The sequence below is a fragment of the Dermacentor albipictus genome, chromosome 1, assembly GCF_038994185.2.
Source record: "Dermacentor albipictus isolate Rhodes 1998 colony chromosome 1, USDA_Dalb.pri_finalv2, whole genome shotgun sequence".
NCBI lineage: Eukaryota > Metazoa > Arthropoda > Arachnida > Ixodida > Ixodidae > Dermacentor > Dermacentor albipictus.
Genome location: NC_091821.1, coordinates 516530505 through 516550860, shown reverse-complemented (window position 1 = coordinate 516550860; position 20356 = coordinate 516530505). Strand labels below are relative to the sequence as shown.

Genomic DNA, 20356 nt, shown 5'->3' with positions numbered 1-20356 from the left:
GAAATAAAGAAACGATAAATTAATCAAAGTTAAAGTGGATGAAAAAAGAACTTCCCGCAGGTGAGAACCGAACCCACAACCTTCGCATTTCGCGTGCGATGCTCTACCAATTGAGCTACCGCGGCTGCATTTCCCCATCCACTTTCTTGGGTATTTATGTGTCCTAGTAGAACCCTGGAAGTTTTCGAGGCCAAACAAGCGCAGCTGCTGCACTTGTTTTCACATGTAACCGTTATATGAGTGTACTAATAGATGATTGGCGGCATTAAAAATTCTCGTTATATCTCCGTCGCCGCTACAAGACTGTAACAAAACAAAAAAAAATAAAGAAGTTAACACATCTAACCGTAATATTATTATAATAATAGATGATTGGTTGGAGTTAAAAAACCTGGTTACGTCACGGTTGCCGCTGCAAGGTCGTAACAAAACAAGAAAATAAAGAAGTTAACACATCTAGTCGTTATATTAGTGTAATTAGAGCTGATTTGTAGCGTTTGAAAACCTGGTTATGTAGCCTTCATCGCTACAGTGTCGTAGCAAAACAAGAAAATAAAGAAGTTAGCATATGTAATTTTTATATTGGTGTAACAATAGAGGACTGGTACCGTTAAAAGCCGCCTGGTTATGTCGCCGTCACCGCTACAAGTACGTAACAAAACAAGAAAATAAAGAAGTTAACACATCTAATAATTACATTAGTGGAATAATAGATGATTGATACCAGTTTAAAAAGCTGGTTACGTCGCCTTGCCACTAGAAGTACGTAACGAAAGAAGAAAATAAAGAAGTTAACACATCTAATCGTTATATTAGCGTAATACCAGATTATTGGTCGCGTTAAAATCCTGTTTATTGCACCATTGCCGCTATAAGGTCGTACCAAAGCAAGAAAATAAAGAAGCAAACTCATCTAATCGATATATTAGTGTAATACTCTATGATTGGCTACCTATTCATTCGTCCATTCATTTAGTTCATGTTGATGGCCGTGATGTTGACGAAACCCAGCGTTGCACTGCGTTAATTGAAGTGTTTACCTAATTTCTTTCTGATGATAACTTTGCCGATTTACCGAATATACCTCATTCCTTGTTTCGTGCTATGGATCCCATATTATATGATTGAGTTGGTATTATCCGTTCGATTGATAATCAAAAAATGTCATCTTCTGCACGTCTCGATCTTATTAATTCAAAAATGTTAAATTTTGCGGCTATATTTTCATCTGTTATTCTATCTAAACTGTATACTCAGTCAGTAGAGTGCTCATCGCTTTCTACAGACTGGAAAACGGCAAGGGTGGTTCCAGTTCATAAATCATGAAACGCAGTATTTCCCAAGAACTGCCGACCCACCTCAATAGCTAGCATTCCATGCAAACTCTTAAACACGTAATATATTCTCACCTCATCAAATTCCTGGAAAGCAACTCGTTCTTCCATCCATCTCAACACGGTTTTAGAAAAACGTTTTCACGCGATACTCAGCTTTTTTGTTTCACTAACGCTTTGTTTGCTGGATTATATCAAGGATTCAATGATGAGTGTATTTTTTTAGATTTTGTGAAATCTTTTGACACCGTATGTCCTAACCTACTTATCCATAAACTTAATCAGCTTAATATTGACCCAAATGTTTTGTCTTGAGTTAAGGAGCTTCTTTCTAATCGAACTTAATATGTCACTACCAATAACTATTCATCTGCTTCATCAACAGGTACATCGAAAGTGCCGCAAGGCTCGGTCTTGGGGCCCTTCCTCTTCTTGAGTTATAATAATGATCTCCCTCACTGTGTAACGTCATCATCAATTAATCTGTTCGCAGATGATTGCGTAATATACCGAAAGATTACTAACCCTGATGATTTAGACAAACTGCAAGGAGATCATCACAATGTATCACTCTGGCTAAGAAATGGCTCATGAAACTGAACGCTAGCAAGTGTAAATTCATGCGCCTATCACGTACGACCAGGAATAACAATCAGGGCCGATATGTACTGAATGACACTTTATCAGCGTCCGTTAACGTTCACAAATATTTTGGCCTTCACATAACCAATGATCTGTCATGGAATATGCTTTACTTATTACATTACTGCTAATGCTAATCGTATGTTACGACATCTTCGTCGTAACTTTTCTATTGTTCCTAATTCGCTAAAATTAACGGTCAACAAAACCATAGTCTGCTCAAAACTAGAATCCGCGTCTGCCACTTGGGATAACAATCAAGTATCACTAACCGTAAACCTTGAAGCAATTCAAAATCGAGCAGCTCGCTTTTTTCAATCTAACTATTCCCGCCATTCCAGTGTTACATTTATGACAAAAACCCTCAATCTGCCAGATCTGTCATTACGCCACAAATGTGCTCGCCTTTGCCTATTCCACAAGGTTTATCAATCTAACCACGTGCTCAAGAATCAGTTTATCACCCCACCTTTCTACGTTTCATCCCGTTCTGACCGCAGATATAAAGTTGCCGTCCCATCCTGCCGAACGAACAATTATCATGATTCTTTTTTACCCCGCACAAGTGTCGACTGGAACCACCTTCCTGCTTTCATCATTCAGATCACAGATATATCTTCATTAAAACAACAGTTTACCACGCTTTCGCTTAACGTTGTCTGCCTATTACATTGCTTTGTTATGTACCACTCCTTTCTTTAGCGCCTTAGGGCCTTGAAAATATGTTTAATAAATAAATAAATGAATACATAACACAACGAAACTGAAGCACCCTCAAGACTGCATTCTTCGACCACAAAATGGGACACACCTTCTGAAGAACGTCCTGGCTAAATCTTCTTAACAAGATGCAGAGAAATTGCTGTGCCTTCAGGCAAAGTTCTTCTAGCTATGGCGCTACTGTCGTAGTTATTACAATGCCTGTTCGCACTGGTTTCCAGCCATGCGTTTAAACATTTCCAGCCTTATGGATATCGAAAATGTCTATGACCCTTCGTCAGAACGACAGTGCCTCAATAAGCTACCCGATAAACTTTGCTTGTGACAACCTTGGTTATTCGCAATACCATGTACTTATATCTTGCCCTGGCTGACGAAGACAGCAAGGAAGTGAGGATATCATAGGGAATCATCATCACCATCATCATCATTATCATCATCAGCCTGGTTACGCCCACTGCAGGGCAAAGGCCTCTCCCATAGTTCGCCAACTACACCGGTCATGTACTCATTACATAATTACCAACTTCATAATTTCATCCACCCACCTAACTTTCTGCCTTCCCCTGCTACGCTTCCCTTCCCTTGGAATCCAATCCGTAGCCCTTAATGACCGCCGCTTATCTTCCCTCATCATTACATGTCCTGCCCATGCCCATTTCTGTTTCTTGATTTCAACTAAGATGTCGTTAACTCACGTTTGTTCCCTCACCCAATCTGCTCTTTTTTTATCCCTTAACGTTGCATCCAACATTCTTCTTTCCATAGCTCGTTGCGTCGTCCTGAATTTAAGTAAAACCCTTTTCGCAAGCCTCCAGGTTTCCACCCCGTAGGTGAGTACTCTGGTAAGACACAGCTATTATACACTTTTCTCTTGAGGGATAATGGCAAGCTGCTGTTGATCTGAGAATTCCTGCCAAACGCACCCCAGCCCATTCATATTCTTCTGATTATTTCCGTCTCATGATCCCGATTCACCGTCACTACCTGCCCTAAGTAGATTTCTTCCCTTGCCACTTCCAGTGCCTCGCTACCTATAGTAAATTGCTGTTCTTATCCGAGACTGTTAAACGTTACTTTAGTTTTCTGCAGAATAATTTTTAGACCCACTCTGCTGCTTTGCCTCTCCAGGCCAGTGAGCATGCATTCAAATTGGTCGCCTGAGTTACTAAGCAAGGCAATATAATCAGCGAATCGCAAGTTACTAAGGTATTCTCCATTATCTTTTATCCCCAATTCTTCCCAATCCAGGTCTCTGAATACCTCCTGTAAACACGCTGTGAATAGCATTGGAGAGATCGTATCGCCCTCCCGGACGCCTTTCTACTGGAATTTTGTAGCCTTCTTTATAGAGGACTACGGTGGCTGTTGAGCCGCTGTAGATATCTTTCCGTAATTTTACATACGGTTCGTCTACACCCTGATTCCGTAATGCCTCCGTGACTGCTGAGGTTTCGGCAGAATCAAACACGTTCCCGTAATCAATGAAAGCTATATATAGGGGTTGGTTACATTCCGCACATTTCTCTATCACCTGATTGATAGTGTGGATACGGTTTATAGTTGAGTAGCCTTTACGGAAGCCTTGCTGGTCCTTTGCTTGACAGAAGTCTAAGGTGTTCCCGATTCTATCTGCGATTACCTTAGCAAATAGCTTCTAGGCTACTGACAGTAAGCTGATCGGTTTATAATTTTTGAAGTCTTTGGCGTCCCTTTTCTTGTGGATTAGGATTATGTTAGCGTTCTTCCAAGATTCTGGTACGCTCGTGATGATGAGGCATTGCGTATACAGGGTGGAGTTTCTCTAGAACAATCCGCCCAGCATCCCTCAACAAATCTGCTGTTACCTGATCCGCCCCAGCTGCCTTCCCCCTTTGCATAGCTCTCAAGGCTTTCTTTACTCCTTCCGGCGTTACCTTTGGGATTTCGAATTGCTCTAGACTATTCTCTCGTCCATTACCGTCGTGGGTGCCACTGGTACTGTATAAATCTCTATAGAACGCCTCAGCCACTTGAACTATTACATCCATATTAGTAATGATATTGCCGGCTTTGTCTCTTGACGCATACATCTGATTCTTGCCAATTCTTACTTTCTTCTTCCCTGCTATTAGGCTTCCTCCGTTCCTGAGAGCATGTTCAATTCTATCCATATTATACTTCCTTTTGTCAGCTGTGTTCCGCTTGTTGATTAGCTTCGAAAGTTGTGCCAGTTCTATTCTAGCTGTAGGGTTAGAGGCTTTCATACAGTGTCCTTTCTTGATCACATCTTTCTTCTCCTGCGATAACTTACTGGTATCCTGTCTAACGGAGTTACCACCGACTTCTATTTCGCACTCCCTAATGATGCCCATAAGATTGTCGTTCATTGCTTCAACACTAAGGTCCTCTTGCTGAGTTGAAGCCGAATACCTGTTCTGTAGTTTGATCTTTAATTCCTCTATTTTCTTTCTTATCGCTAACTCATTGATCGGCTTCTTATGTACCAGTTTCTTCTATTCCCTCCTCAGGTCTAGGCGAATTCGAGTTCTTACCATCCTATGGTAACTGCAGCGCACTTTGCTGAGCACGTCCACATCCTGTATGATGCCAGGGTTAGCCCAGAGTATGAAGTCTATTTCATTTTTAGTCTCGCCGTTCGGGCTCCTGCACGTCCACTTTCGTCTATCCCGCTTTCGGAAGAAGGTATTCATCATCCACATATTATTCTGTTCCGCAAACACTACTAATAACTCTCCCCTGCTATTCCCAGTGCTTATGCCATATTCCCCCAGTGCCTTGTCTCCAGCTTGCTGCTTGCCTACCTTGGCATTGAAGTCGCCCATCAGTATAGTGTATTTTGTTTTCACTCTACCCACCGCGGATTCCACGTCTGCATAGAAGTTTTTCACTTCTTGATCATCATGACTGGATGTAGGGGCGTAGACCTGTACAACCTTCCTTTTGTACCTCTTATTAAGTTTCACAACAAGACCTGCCACCCTCTCCACTACTGCAGGTGGCAATATATATATATATATATATATATATATATATATATATATATATATATATATATATATATATATATATATATATATATATACGCACCCTTCTAAAACTGGCACAGCACAACATACAAAGGAAGAAACAAGGCGAGCCGGCCAGATAAACGAACATAGCGCTGACTTCCAACTCGTTTACTGGCTAGTTGCACGGTATAGATAGCTACAATAAAGCATCAGGACATCTCACTACATTACACAAAAAGTCACACCCATAGAAGGCTACATCATCATGAGTCCCAGAACGCGCAATACTGTCATGCAAGGTTAAACTGATCAACAAAGTATTTTAACCACGCACTAGCGCCGGTTTCGCTACGCATGCTCTGTGCTGTCGTAAGTGCGTTCAATCCGCGCACTACCGTTTGTTGGACCATGCACGAGAAGCGTTTTCGGTCTTGTGTTGTTGGAGTTGTTTATTCAATTCTACTATCATACGGCAAGAGATATATAGGCCAAACTGGTCGCTGCCTTAATGAAAGGCTAAAGGAACCTGATTACAATGTGCACTGGACTATACAGGGACACTTAGCAATTCACTGTCCCGACTGTGGATGTAAGCCGATTTTGGATCAGTGCGAAATACTAAAAGATAACCGACCACAGCTTACGCGGATGATCATTGAATCTGATCTCATAGCAAGGGCTGGCAGCACGTGCGTTAGCGCGCCATCTTTGTGTCTATCTCCACAGAAAGTAAGATTTCTTGAACAGTTTAACCTTGCATGACAGAAGCGCGCGTTCTGTGACTCATCATAGTGCAGCCTTCTATCGGTGTGACTTTTTGTTAAGTGTTGTGACATGTCCTGATGCTTTGTTGTAGCTATATGTTTCCTGTTACTTGCCAATAAACCAGTTGGACGTCAGCGCTCTGTTCCCTTATCTGGCCGGCTCGGCTTGTTTCTTCCTTTCTGTGCTGCGCTGTACCAGTTTTACAATGCAATACGAGCTCGTCCAATCCTCAACCACGTAACATATATACCCACCATTGTTATGATGTCGTTGGCGAAGCAGCCCCAATTGTGACAATCAGAGACGCCTCAGGGGGCAGTATCGAAGTAATGGCTACAATCACAGACGACGAAGGCGATTTTGTGTGCACGTATGCGAAACGGGGTCCGCTATCTTGTGTTGTTTCGCCAGGTTCCCTTGGTCCAACGAAGGAACCGATTGCATCCTCACGTTCAACAAGTCAAGCGGCATCGACGGACACCGCTCCCACCTCGGTACGTCGAATTTTGAGCGCTTTCTCGCCTGAAAACCGCCGTTAGGCATAGCTCCTGTCTGAAGTGGTCGGGGCCGGACCGGCCCACGACGCCACGCCAACATGGAAGGCGTCGTGGAGGGGACGCCCATCACCCCCGAAGACCTCGCAGATAAAGGATGGCGCACGCTGCAGCGCGACAAACGTACCCAATGCACGTCGGCGATAAGTTCGCCCCGCGAGAAGGCGAGCACGGCCGGAGTCGTTGTTAGGCCTAACACGGCGCGACGTCCCAAGCACTCGAGGGAGCCCCCTATCCCTCCGCACTACTTCAAAGTGGTGTTGCGAATCAGCGGTGGTTTTAATATGTCCGGACAACGCCCATCAGCCGTCATGGAGGCATTGTGTGTTTCCACGGGACTGTCAAAGCAAGCTACAGCAAGGACATGGTATGTTTGGACGCTGTCGGCAACTTCGTTGTCGTGGGTACCGAGGATGGGGACCGAGCCGACAGTTACGCGAAGCTATCGACGCTAAAGGTGGGAAGTCAAACCTATCCGATTAATGCTTACTTCCCAACTGAAGATCAAGGGAAGGGCATTATTCGCCAAATTCCTCCGCACCACACCCAACAGCAAATTCAGGAGAATCTGTCCGAGAGCGGCATGAATCCCGACATAGTGGGGTTCCGCCGTCTAGGCGAGTCCGAAACCGTCCTGCTGGTCTTCAGGAGACAGGAAGTTCCTCATTACGTCATGTACGGCGGGGCATGGCACCGATGGAATTTATTTCGGCGCAGAGTACAAGCCTGCTTGATTTGCTACCAGACCGGGCATCGAGAAGACGTCTGTCCGAATCGAGGCACGGCCAAGAAGTGTAGAGAATGCGGAGCACCCGACACGACCGACGGGCACGAGTGCACGCCACATTGTCTATTGTGCGGCAAGAGCCACGTCACGGGAAGCCGGGAGTGCCGGAAGAAGTTTGAGACCCCTTTCATCATCCGCCAGCGCCGCGATCGGCAGGCTCGAGAGCGGGAAGAGCAGCTTCAACCACCGCAGCCGGTCTAGGGAGAGGCGCTCGTCGTCAGTCTCCTTCGCGGACGGGCAGTCGACCGGTGACGGCGGCACCACGGCCGGAAGACCTCGGTCAAGCAGCCGGGGTCGGAGCCGGAGCCGAGGCCGGAGCCGGAGCCGAGGTCGGAGCCGGAGCCGCTGCGGCCGGTCGAGATTGCGGAGCGCCCCGAGGCAGCAGCCGGGGAGCCAAGCCAACCGTGGTGGCCGGGGCCAACAGCAGCATCAGCAACAAAACCAACAAGGAGCCCAATCACAGGTGACGTCCCAAAGAAACTGGGCCAGCATAGTGGCAGGGAGGGGGAGCGAGGTGCATCCCGAAATAGTTACACTTGACACAGTTAAGAGTCTACAGCAAACCATCCAAAACATGCAGACAAAGATCGCACAACAGGATACAAAGATCCGCGCCTACGAGAGGGGTTGCTTCCCACAATCAATGGACAGGGACCGACACCCTAGCACGGCAACTAGCGCCCTATCAGTTCCCTCACCGACTTCGGTGCCTATTAGCATACCAACAACTACCGAAAGTGAAGCGTCCGATATGGACTCCCAGGGTCCACCGAACAAGCGAAAAGCCAGCCTCATTCACAGGACTCCTACTACAGCCCCAATTGAGGACGCAGACCTAATGAAACGCGTAGAGGAACACGTTGAACGCGCGGTCAAGGCGGCCATGGACGCCATCCTTGCTGCGATTTTTGAACGCTTCCAGCAGTTAGAGAACCGCATGACGGCACTCGAACAGAACCACAACACGCTAGCCGCACAGGTCGCACAAATCGCACAATACATCCCAAAATTAGCGTCCGTCCAGCCGGAGCAGACTCTCCCTCACCCCGCGGTCGTTCCTCAGGTGGCACCCGTCAGCGCAGCGGCGGTCCTCCGCCCATCCCGCCTGGACCTGGCCGTCCACACACTCCCCAATAATCAACATGGCTGTAACAACCAATAGCACCTATCACGTTTGGCAGTGGAACTGCCGTGGATTCAAAAAGAAGAAGGCCAACCTTCACCAGCATGTTAATAACACGGCACAGCAAGAATCATACAAACCTGATATCATAGCGCTACAAGAAGTCAACATGGAAGCCGGCCTCTCCTCTTACCGGGCTTTCCATTGCCGTAACAACTCCAAGAAAGTCACTACGCTCGTTCGCCGAGAACAGGTGACGGCGATCCACGACATGGAAACTTCTCCCCCCTCGGGCATCCCCCACGTTTTCGTGGAGATCATCCCAACGCGCATGTCAGATCCCAGCCTATTCATCCTCAACGTATACGTCGCCCCGCATGCAGACCCGAAGCTCGATCCGATTTTTCGCTCGGCCCTCAAAGTCAGCCGCGACTGCCCCCTGCTCATCGTTGGGGACTTCAACGCCGGTCATACTCTGTGGGGATACCTGGGCGACACCCGCAAGGGTAGACATGTAGCAGAAGCCGCGCAAGAGCTGGGCCTCACGCTAATCAACGATACTACCACCCGCACCAGAATCGGCAGCCGAGGTCAGTTAGACACTAACCCTGACCTGACGTTCGTCGTCCACTCGCAAGACTACGCATGGAGGAACACCGGCGAAACTCTGGGAAGCGACCACTGCATCCTTCACACGGAAATCTATGCACGCGGCAAGCGTCGGCGGAAGCATCGCTTCTCGGTTACTAACTGGGGCGAATTCCGCGAGTCCAGAAGAATGCGAGCCAATGAGGGGTCCATCGCCAATATCTCATCCTGGACGAGCCAACTCCTGGCCGACGTGGAAGATCATACGGAACATCTTGACCCGGAGGACGCCCCGGAAACCACCAACGTCGACAGCAGGCTGCTCCACATGTGGCAGGCAAGATCGAGCATGCTCCGGCGTTGGCAACAGCAGGGGAAAGATAACCAAGCCCTAAAAGAAAGAATCACTCGACTCGACGCAGAGATCTCCGATCACGCGACGGAGGTCACTCGGCAGCAATGGTACCAGATATGTGATCGCATGAGGGGACGCCTCAGCTCAGCCCGGACGTGGCACCTCCTACGCCACCTCCTGGATCCGGACACCACCAGGGTCGAAGGCAGAAGAAACATGGCCAAGTTAATCCACAGGCATGCTCAGGACCCGGGGACGTTCCTGGCAAAAAAGAGATGCGAGACAAGTACATCGGCCCGCAACTCAAGACACCATAACCTGCGGCCTACCAGGGCTGGCCGAACGCGCACATAGACGAAGACATTACGTTCTCTGAGGTGTCGGCAGCCGCCTACAAGCTGCGGACGAACTCAGCGCCGGGTTCGGACCGCGTTACCAACAAGATGCTACGCAACCTGGACGAGGCCGCAATGGAGCAGCTCACAGAGTTCATGAACGAATGCTGGAAGACGGGTGCCATCCCGGAAGAGTGGAAGACGTCAACGATCGTCTTTATACCAAAACCAGGCAAACCACTCAATGCGGACAACCTCAGGCCGATTTCACTGACATCATGCGTCGGCAAACTGATGGAGCACGTGGTCTTAGACCGTCTCAATGAACACGTAGAAGATGGGGACGAGTTACCGCACTCTATGTTTGGTTTCAGGCCACACCTGTCCTCCCAAGATGTGCTCCTTCCGGTAAAAAGGCAGGTGATGCAACCCGAAAGTCGGGCGGACGCTCGCCGATTCCGGTGCCTCCTGGGCCTCGACCTGAAGAAGGCCTTCGACAATGTCACCCACGCAGCGGTGCTCGAGGGCCTGACCCAATTGGGTGTCGGAAACCGAGCGTACCAATACGTCCGGGACTTTCTCACCGACCGGAAGTGCCAGATCAAAGTCGGCGAACATGAAACTGAATTTATAGAGCTGGGGAGCCGAGGCACGCCGCAGGGATCAGTCATCTCCCCTTTTCTCTTTAACGCGGCGATGCGCGGGCTCCCGGAACTGCTGTGCTCTATCCCTGGGCTTCACCACAGCCTTTACGCTGACGACGTGACGTTATGGGCAGCGGCGGATGATCCACAAGCTCTTCAAGAGATCATGCAACGCGGCATCGACGTCGTACAAGCTTATGCGGAGTCAAGGGGCCTGACGTGATCACCGGAAAAATCCTAATACCTCCTGATCAAGCCCAGCAGAAGTAGCTGTCCCAGGGGATTACCACGGAGAAGGCGCTTCCTTGAGCTTAAAGTCGGAGAACTTACCATCCCGGAGCGCCCCAGTATCAAAATATTGGGGCTAGACTTTCAGAACACGCTGCGCTGCGGGCTCATGTTAAAGAAACTCCAGAGGGCGACCAACTACACACTACAGTTCATTCGCCGGGTGGCTAATCGGCACCACGGCATGGGCGAGGGCGATCTGCTTCGACTTGTGCAGGCATACATAACCAGCAGAACCATGTACTCGACACCATATGTCAAACTCGCAGTCACAGATTTAGCCAAATTAAACACCATGATCCGACGAAGCACAAAGGCAGCCTTGGGCCTTCCGGACCACGCGGCCACCGCAAGGCTAGAGGCCTTAGGCATGCATAACACGATCGAGGAGCTCTTAGACGGTCACCACACAGCCCAAGTCCGTCGTCTCTCGCTAACCCCGGCTGGCCGCACAGTCCTCCGGAAGCTCAGTCTCGAGGCTATCCCCGAAATTACAGAGTACGTTATGATTCCGCGAAAGGTCAGGGGGCATATTTATGCCCCACCTCTACCCCGCAACATGGACCCCGAGTTCCATCAGGGCCGTCGGCAGGCCCGTAGTGAAGCCATTTGGCGACGCTATGGCTCGCAAGATGGAGTGGTATACACAGACGCAGCCAGACACCCTCGCGGCGACCTCATGACTGCGGTGGTAGCTGATCACAACGGAGGACTGCTAGAACATACAACAATCACGGCTGGCCGAGTGGTGGAAGCGGAGAAAACCGCGATTGTCATGGCCATGCATGCGGACGCGAATACCGTCATCAGCGACAGCAAGCAGGCCATCGGCAATTTCGTCCGTGGTAGAATTTGCAAACAGGCGTACCATGTCCTCACACGACGCCCCCTAAGCGGCTTGAAAACCCTCGTGTGGACCCCCTCTCACGCGGCTGTGCCCGGCAACGCGTCGGCTCACAGTTTTGCTCGAGATCTCGCGCGCCGATCCTCGTCCGCGGATGCGGACGGCGTGAATGAGGAGGAGACACACGAGGAACCCTGCGAGACTTATTATGAAATAGCCCATCGGTATCGCTTGAGGCGTCGCGCGCTCCCACCACCGGCCAAGGAACTCGACAAAACGCAAGCGGTCGCGTTTCGGCGACTTCAGACAAATACATATCCACACCCAAAATACATTAACAAAATCACAGGGGGCAGGGAAACCGACAAATGTAGGCTCTGTTCAGAAACAGGAACACTCACGCACATAATGTGGGAATGCACCTCGCTCCCGTTCTCTCATCCCCCCGTCAGCAGCGAGACGGACTGGACAGCCTGGCTCAGTTCCAGGGACGTCGACCGACAATTTGAACTGGTGGACTGGGCGCAAAAGGCCAAGCAGGCCCAGGGCCTTACTTGAGCCCTAACGCTCAGCCACGTCCCTCTTTACCCTTCCCCCTTTCAATAAAGTTTATCACCACCACCACCATCACAGCACACAATGAAACATATTGGGACAGTGCACATATTGAAACATAAAAAAGTGCAAATACATGGACGCCGGGTTCTCATTGTTTGGCAGCTGTCCCAACATGCTGGCGTGCCGCGTCGCTCACTAAACTGCAGGCGCGGAGACGGCAGGCGAACTGTCGCACTTCGTCAGCTGGTTGACGGAAGACGTGTCGTTATGAGCGTGCGTTCGCGCTCAACTAGGTCGCTACGACAGCGGTTGGCCTCCCGAACGTTGACGTGCGACCTAATCCGAGGCGCCTTCTCAGCTCCCTCTGACCTGCCGGCGTGCTCTCTTCTGTAGGCTGCATGGGCTACGCGTTATTTGCGGATCCTTACATCAAACGTTTGTCCTCTCTCTCTTCTACGGTGTTCCTCGGTTCATTGTTTTTTTTTATTATTCTGCTTTGCTACGACCGCACATGATGCGAGGCGTCGTCATGTAGTGATTAGTGCACGTGCCCCGATGCACGTGCTTGCATAATTAGGCGAAGCTTTTGTACCCCTCTTCCGGGCACTGCTTCTTTGGTCGCGCGCGGCGCTGTGTTTCTTGCAGCACCACGAGATGGCGCTCGCCTCCGCGCATCCTGGCCGACGCAGACGCGGCAGCGTCTCACACTTCGCGCGTAAAACATGGGCGGCGCTCGCTTTTCTATGGGACGAAAATGCCTGTGATGCGCTATGGAGGCCGAGTACTTAGCTGTGATAGTGTGAACATTAGAATCGTACATAACCTGAAGAGAGCGCTAGGAGGTGACGTCTCATCAGCGTGCTAGCCACGTATGCAGAAGGAGCACGTAAATACGCGTCAGCAGAATCGCTCCAAAGGCCCGAAAGAAGCGTCGCGCGAAAGAGGAGCGTCTTCGCTACACAGTGAGACGAGGGGCGGACTGCTGCTGCCATGATACGATTTGCCAGGTGAATGATAGAGAGAGCAAGGACATGAATGGCAGGGAGGCCAACCAGACGAGTACCCGGTTTGCTACCCTAGACTGAGGGTGGAGAAAAGAAAAACAGAAAGAGAAAAAAAAGAGAGAGTAAGCATTGAGTGCTTGTGGGAGGATGCACACGGACACTATAAACGGTCTTTTAAGTGGGTCCACTTCAAGTCATTTATTAGTGCATAAGTCGCTTTTCGTGCCAGTGATGGGTGTGGCCACGGTCCAAGTATCTTTGAATCTGAGAACGCTTTTGAGTCCAGTCGGTGTATAGCTGCCTGCAGAGAAAGGCGCTGTACACCGTAGCGAGGGCCGGTACACGGTAGGTGGTCAATGGTTTCCTCGCACCCACAAGAGTTGCACACCATGCTCTCGGCCATTCCCATACGATAGGAATAAGCATTCGTGAACGCTACTCCCGACCACGAGCGGCATAGCAAGGTTGTTTCGCCGCTGGAAAGGCTAGATGGCATTTGTAGCCGTAGCGTGGGGTCAAGTTTACGGAAACGAAAATTGAAGGCACTTGAACTCCACAGAACATGTGAGCTTTGCGTGCAAGTAGGCGAAGTTCCCTAGCAGCATTCGACCTTGCCAAAGGTGTTGGATGCGTCTAGGTGTCTTCGTGGGCAGACCGGGCAGCCTTGTCAGCAAGGTTACTGCCGACGATGCGACAGTGACCTGGAATCCATTGAAAGATGATGTTATGCCCTCTTTGCAGAGCATGGTCTTGCAATTCCCTGATGTCACATATCGTCTGCTCGTAAGTTCTGGGATCTAATGTAGACTTGATACTGTGATGAGCTGCCTTAGAGTCACAAAATACGACCCATTTCTCTGTGGGCTCTTCGGTGACATACATCATAGCAGTTTGCCATGTGAGGCAATGATAATGCTCAACCCTCTGGCAGATTATGAACAATGACGCACGATAACGCCTCAAAGAAACATGTCTTCTGGTGTGTTCTGTGGACTACGCAGACAAACAGCGCTGGCACACGCAAGGTAACGTATGACATAAGCTTACCATCCCATATTGGACTAAACGGCGAAGAAATTACGCATTCGCCGGCAACGTCAGCACTAATTATCGTCAGTCAATGCTAACCGCACACAAACCTTCGCTTACGTTTATCACCACAGTGCGCGCGATACGCAGATTTTTTTAACGTGGTTCACCATAATTTTCAATGCGTCGCAAGGAACTTCACCATAACCGTATACTTGCACTAATTTGACCCTTGCGGCACGGCAAGCTTTAGCCGAATCATCCAAATAGTCACATTAACAAACGGCATTAAAATAAAGGTATTGAAATTTTTTTTATGGCTCGAAGTTGATTAGAACTTAAAGTCGGGGGTGTTACAGAATAAAATCATGATCTGATTACGCGCGCCGTCGTGGGGCGCTCAGGATAAATTTTAAGTGCCTGGATTTATTTATTGGGCAGCCAGCGCACGGTGCAAGAGCAATGTCGCGTTCCGACAAGAGCAGAATGCGGCCGCCACGGGCGAGACTGAACCCGCGACCTCTAGCTCACCAACTCAACATGGCTACTGGGATACCGCGGTGGAACTTGTTTTCCACGACTTAATGCACTATTGCAATTACCATCATGTAATGGTAAGTAAGTAGCCCAAAACCACGAAACTGTCGTCGGCGCTGACAAAGTCGTCGGATCAGATATCTCAAAGGGCCCAGCGCAAGTCATCATCAGTGCAAGACCAGTGGCTGCCGTCACTGTTGTGGCCAAGAAAACCAGTAGTGCCATCCGCTGAACTTCTTCGGTTTCAAAGCTTTTATTAACCGCTGCGCACATGGTGGGGCACCGTTAGGGATCGGAAGTGACATGCTTTCACGCTCAGACTATGCCAGGTTTCCTTCCATAGCGATTAATAGTTTCTCGCCGTGACTCTCTTGTGCGTTCACATAAAATAAAATGTCGCATCAAACGAGTTCAAAGTGCCAAACGTCTACTAGATATGGGAAAAGACAGACCCAGAGAGCCTGTGGCTATTGTTGTTACAAAAAGGACGTGACTCGGTTGCACCGTACACGGTGCAGAACTTTAGTGGCACTATGCAAGTTAGGAAAAGTAATTGCTCATTGGGCGAACCTGTGCCTAGCATAACGCCTAGCACCATGATAGTCTATAGTGGGCTCTGTCGTCAAACGTCAAAATCTGATCTAGGGATCAGCACATGTTACTCGTCAAAACTTCCCGCGCAATCGCTGGGGCTCCCGTGCCTCATGAAAGTAGATCGATTTTCGGTACGCGCAAACAATATTATTGCACAAGGTTTAGCGGCAGCATAGGAAACAGACGGAATCAACGATAAATTTCCAGAAAATTCTGATGCACGCAGGCATGTCTAGCGCTGAGCGATACCATTGGGTCCGTAGCGGGTGAAGGGTGGTCCCCAGAAAACAGTTCAGCAAACGATAAACAATATACGCGCGACAGTATGAACGAGTGCAATTGATTCATTCTCCATTATCCACTCATTGTGATATACAAATTTATTTTCAAATACTGCAGCCTCATGCATGACTTTGCAGGAGCGGAGTGCTGCAAATATAGGAAACTGACCTAAAATGTAGTTGAACAAAACGGAAAAAAGTACAGCACTGTAATCACACTAGTGCTTCAACAAAATCTGACTACCAATTCATCAACAGAATTGGGTAACTCGTTTCAGCATTCGACAACTCTTGGGAAATAACTGTGTTTGAACATTTCAGTGCGCACAAAGAAAGGCCTTAAGTCGAGGTTCTGACAGCGTTTAGAACGACATAAAGCTGGGCTAGTTGGTAAACATTCATTATGCAAAAAAGAGGTGGGCTGTGCATACAGGACACAAGAGTAGAGAAGTGGTGTTCATGTTGTCCACTTCCCTGCTCTTGTGTCCTGTCTGCACGCCTCACCTCTTTTCTGACAACGTCTAGTTGGAAAAGCACTTGGAAAGCATATTTAGCACCACCGAACAAGTACAGAAAAGAGACGACACCACAATGCGCATTGTGGTGTCGTCTCCCTTCTGTCCTTGTTTGCTGTCGCTAAATTTGCTTTCCAAGTCAGTTCACCAACACGCCCAACAAATGGCAATGGGGCAAAGCACTGACAGGTGCGATATAATCATCAGCGGATAGTCGACGAAACGAGTGAATAATTAAATGTAATGGCTTCATGGAATGCCTTCAAGAGATAAATTCAACGAATTCATTGCGGACGAGTGCGAAAAATCACGATTGTCGTGATGACAAATAAAACCAACAGCTCTCTGTTGTGCCGATTCAATTACTGTTAAGGTCGTGCACTTTATGTACGTTCCAGACGCATGAAACGTACATTGCCACATGGCGAATGAGTGTTTTATACATGAGTGATTTACTTTATTCTAACAATAAGGACAACGTTCAACTTAAGTAGTCTAATGTTCTTAGTGCTTTAGATGTAATGTGATAAATATGCCGTGACCACTGCATGTTGTGTGTGAAGCTAATTCCAAGGTATGTGTACACCTGTGGCCAGGAAACTATTGGGCTGTTGAAAGCGTAGATTTGCTGTGAAGGAAAAAAGACGTTCGTAAATGTGCCCTACAGAGGCTTTTAAAAGTTAATGCACATCTTGCAATCCGTACACCAGCTGCAAAATCTGGTGATGTAATGTAAGGTGTGATCACCAGGAGAATAAATTGCTTGGTATTGGACACTGTCATCGCCATAAAGACGTACTTTTGTCTTAATATTGGCGGGAAGGCCATTTATTAATATTAAAAATAACAAGGGTCCCAGAACAGAGCCCTGCGGAACACCTACTATTACATTTACAATTGAGGACGAAGTAGAATTACATAAAACGGATTGAGAGCTAGAGTTAAGAAACCTATAGCTATCCAGTCGATAAGTCGAGGATTAGTTAAAATTACGTTTAGTTTACTTAATAGCTTGTATATAACCGTGTCGAAATCTCTGCAAAAGCCTACGTATGCCGCATCAATATCACTACCAATATCAAGATTGCTAGCAATGTCATATGAAAATTCCACCAGCTGTGTTGTATTGAAACCACGACGAGACGCACGTTGTATGTTGGAGAGAAGGCTATTTGATTCAAAGTATTCTTGTCCATGATGTGCTCCAATAAGTTACCGGGATTGGACGCAAGCGATATTCATGTTGGTCTACAGGTTGAAAAATAGCGCTTTTCTCTAGATATTTGCCGAGACAGGACCGTGGCTGGCTGCCAGGGCCGGGGGACGATGCCCGCAGCCCGGAAATTGGGAGATATGACCGCCAACTAAGGGACATCGGAGAGAGTGTCGTATTGTGACGTAATCGTAAGACTTCTGTTAGAGTGGCGACTGCGCGCAAGGCGTCATACGCGCTAACAGAATGCGGCCTGTCGGTACATGTTGAATCGAGAAAGCGTTTTATTTTTAATGTCATAAGCGCAGCGAGTGCTCCTTTCCTCGCAGGCTGGGTACACGACGTGAGTGGCTCGTACGCGCCGGGCTTCATCTTGGCCGGTGTCTCCATGTACGCTGCCGGCGTCGTGCTCATCGGCGTGCCCTACCTGCAGAGCCGGAAGGCGGAGCGGCGCCACCCTTTGCACGCCGACGACCGGGCCGCCACGGTTTGACGGACGTGCAGCCCTGGTCACCCTCTGTGTGTGTGTGTCTCCTAAAGTGTCCATATCAGACCACCTCGTGAGCTTAGAGAAGCAAGCGCAGACTCCTTCAGGAAGTCGTGCCCGTAGTTATTACCGCCCATAGATTCCGCAACAAACCGCGGACGCACTTCAACGTCCGCCTCTTACGAATACTTGGCAAATTTCAAAATCCTGTTATCCCATTGACGATTACGTTACGAGCAATTGTAACAAGGTGGCTGCAACAACGTGAACGCTTTTCCCATACCATTTGGTGTTGTGGTGACAGCAAACATAAAGATGTACAATGAAAACATGCTGGTCTTCTTTTCTAACGATCATATTAGGCTCACACTGGTCAAGGTCACAGGGTGTGTGCTATAATAGAGGTGACAATATCTCAGCGTCATCATAATCATCGTCATTATCAACCTATTTTTATGTTCACTGCAGGACGAGGGCCCCTTTCAGCGGTCCCGAAGTTCTAAACTGATTCCAACTTGCACCTAGAAATTTCCTCATTCCATCACCTCACCTTCAGTGTAAATCTCTGGATATATCGCATGTAACGTGAACAGGTTGGGATAGGTTTCTGTCTGCAACAGTCTGAATGTCAGTGCCTGAGGCCTAGTGAGCTTGGGGTGAGGAGGAGGGTATTGTCGCCGCGAGAGATAGAAGTGTTTAAGAAGTTCATTATAAGTGGCAGGCGCGTCCCTACGATGCGTAACTCTCTCTTCGGCCGTTACAGCGCCAGCGCGGTCAGTCAGTGCGCGCGCGGCAGCGTGGGCCGGCTCATTGAGAATCGTGGGGACACCCGCCATGTACCCAACGTGGGATGGGAACCAAGTAAGCAAGTGATACTTGATTCTGTATCACTGTCTGGATCTGTTTGAGTATGGTTGAAGCTCTTGCTTTCCTTCTACCCTTGTGATATTCAGGGTGTACATTTCTTGGTATCGGCGATACGGAGATCAAATCTCGTATTTCCCGTGGTAACTTGCATTTTTTGGTGCTTCTGCAGATGGGGGGTAGCCGAGCTCTTGTAATATCCTCCTACCGGCGGCGGTCGTGGAGAGTCTGGCAAGTTGCGCTCTTTTCTGGGCCTCTGCAATCTCCTCCAGATTGTTATGCACACCTAGCTAGAGGAGGCGATTGGTGTTGGTGAAGATCGGTATACCCAGGGCTCGCTTAGTTATTTCCCTGAGCAACGTATTGAGTTTGTTCCTCTCTGCTCGTTGCCATCTGTGCTTAGCCGCCACGTAGGCAAAGTGGCAAATCACAAAGGCGTTAATCAACCGTAACAGATTGTCTTCTTTAAGGCCATGATGGCGGTTAGCCACCCTTCGGATGAGACGTACTGCGTTTTCCGTCTTGGTCGTGAGCTTGATTATCGTTTGCGCGTTGGAGCCAGTACATTCGACTACCATGCCGAGTATTCTTATTTCGTCGACCCTAGGAATCTTGTCTCTCTTGCCCGTGCGAAGACAAATGTTGCTGTCAGACAGTGGTCTCCAGCCCATGGGCTTACGACGTTTTCTTAAGGGGCGGTAGAGTAAAAGCTCTGACTTCTTAGCCGAACAGTTTAATCCCGTGGGTCGAAGATAGCCCTCCGTGACCTCGATGGCCTCCTGTAACGCACTCTCAACCTGTCCGTCACTTCCTCTAGCACACCAAATGGTAATCTCATCCGCATAGATGGTATGCCTGATGCCCTCGACTCGTGAGAGTTCTTGAAAGGCCGATCATGGTCAGGTTAAACAAAGTGGGCGAGATCACCCAGCCCTGTGGAGTGCACCTTGTTCCAAGCTCCACCTCTTCTGCGATCATGTCTCCTGCGCGGAGAGTCGCTCTTCTTCGGTGCAAGTATGACCTGACGTAATCATGGAATCTTACGCCCAGACCAAACTCGGATATCGATTGCAGTGTAAACTGACGGGCTATCTTATCGAAAGCCTTCTCCAAATATAATCCAAGGATGGCCCGAGTGTCCCGTGTGTCAGTGTCGATTATATGACTCTTGATGAGCTTCATAGCGTCCTCTGTGGACCGACCAGCTTCGAAGCCAATCATCGTGTGGGGGTAGAGTTCCTTGTGTTCGATTAACCTCGTGAGCTTGTTGAGTATGACATGTTC

The 20356-nt window shown here is 48.7% G+C and overlaps 1 protein-coding gene across 5 annotated transcripts in view; it reads left to right on the top strand.

Moving 5' to 3' along the window:
• The window catches only part of LOC135912448 (monocarboxylate transporter 13-like), a 610659-nt gene extending 592130 nt beyond the window's left edge, over positions 1-18529 (top strand). For 4 of the 5 annotated variants that reach the window (XM_065444890.2, XM_070532620.1, XM_070532619.1 and 1 more), the window contains one exon: positions 18051-18529. In XM_065444890.2, the coding sequence (XP_065300962.1) occupies positions 18051-18214 (164 nt within the window). In that variant the 3' untranslated portion in view covers positions 18215-18529. Of the gene's footprint in view, positions 1-6883; positions 7226-18050 lie in introns of those variants that run through there. The other variant, XM_065444891.2, reaches the window with a different exon arrangement.
• Positions 18530-20356: the final 1827 nt, after the last annotated feature.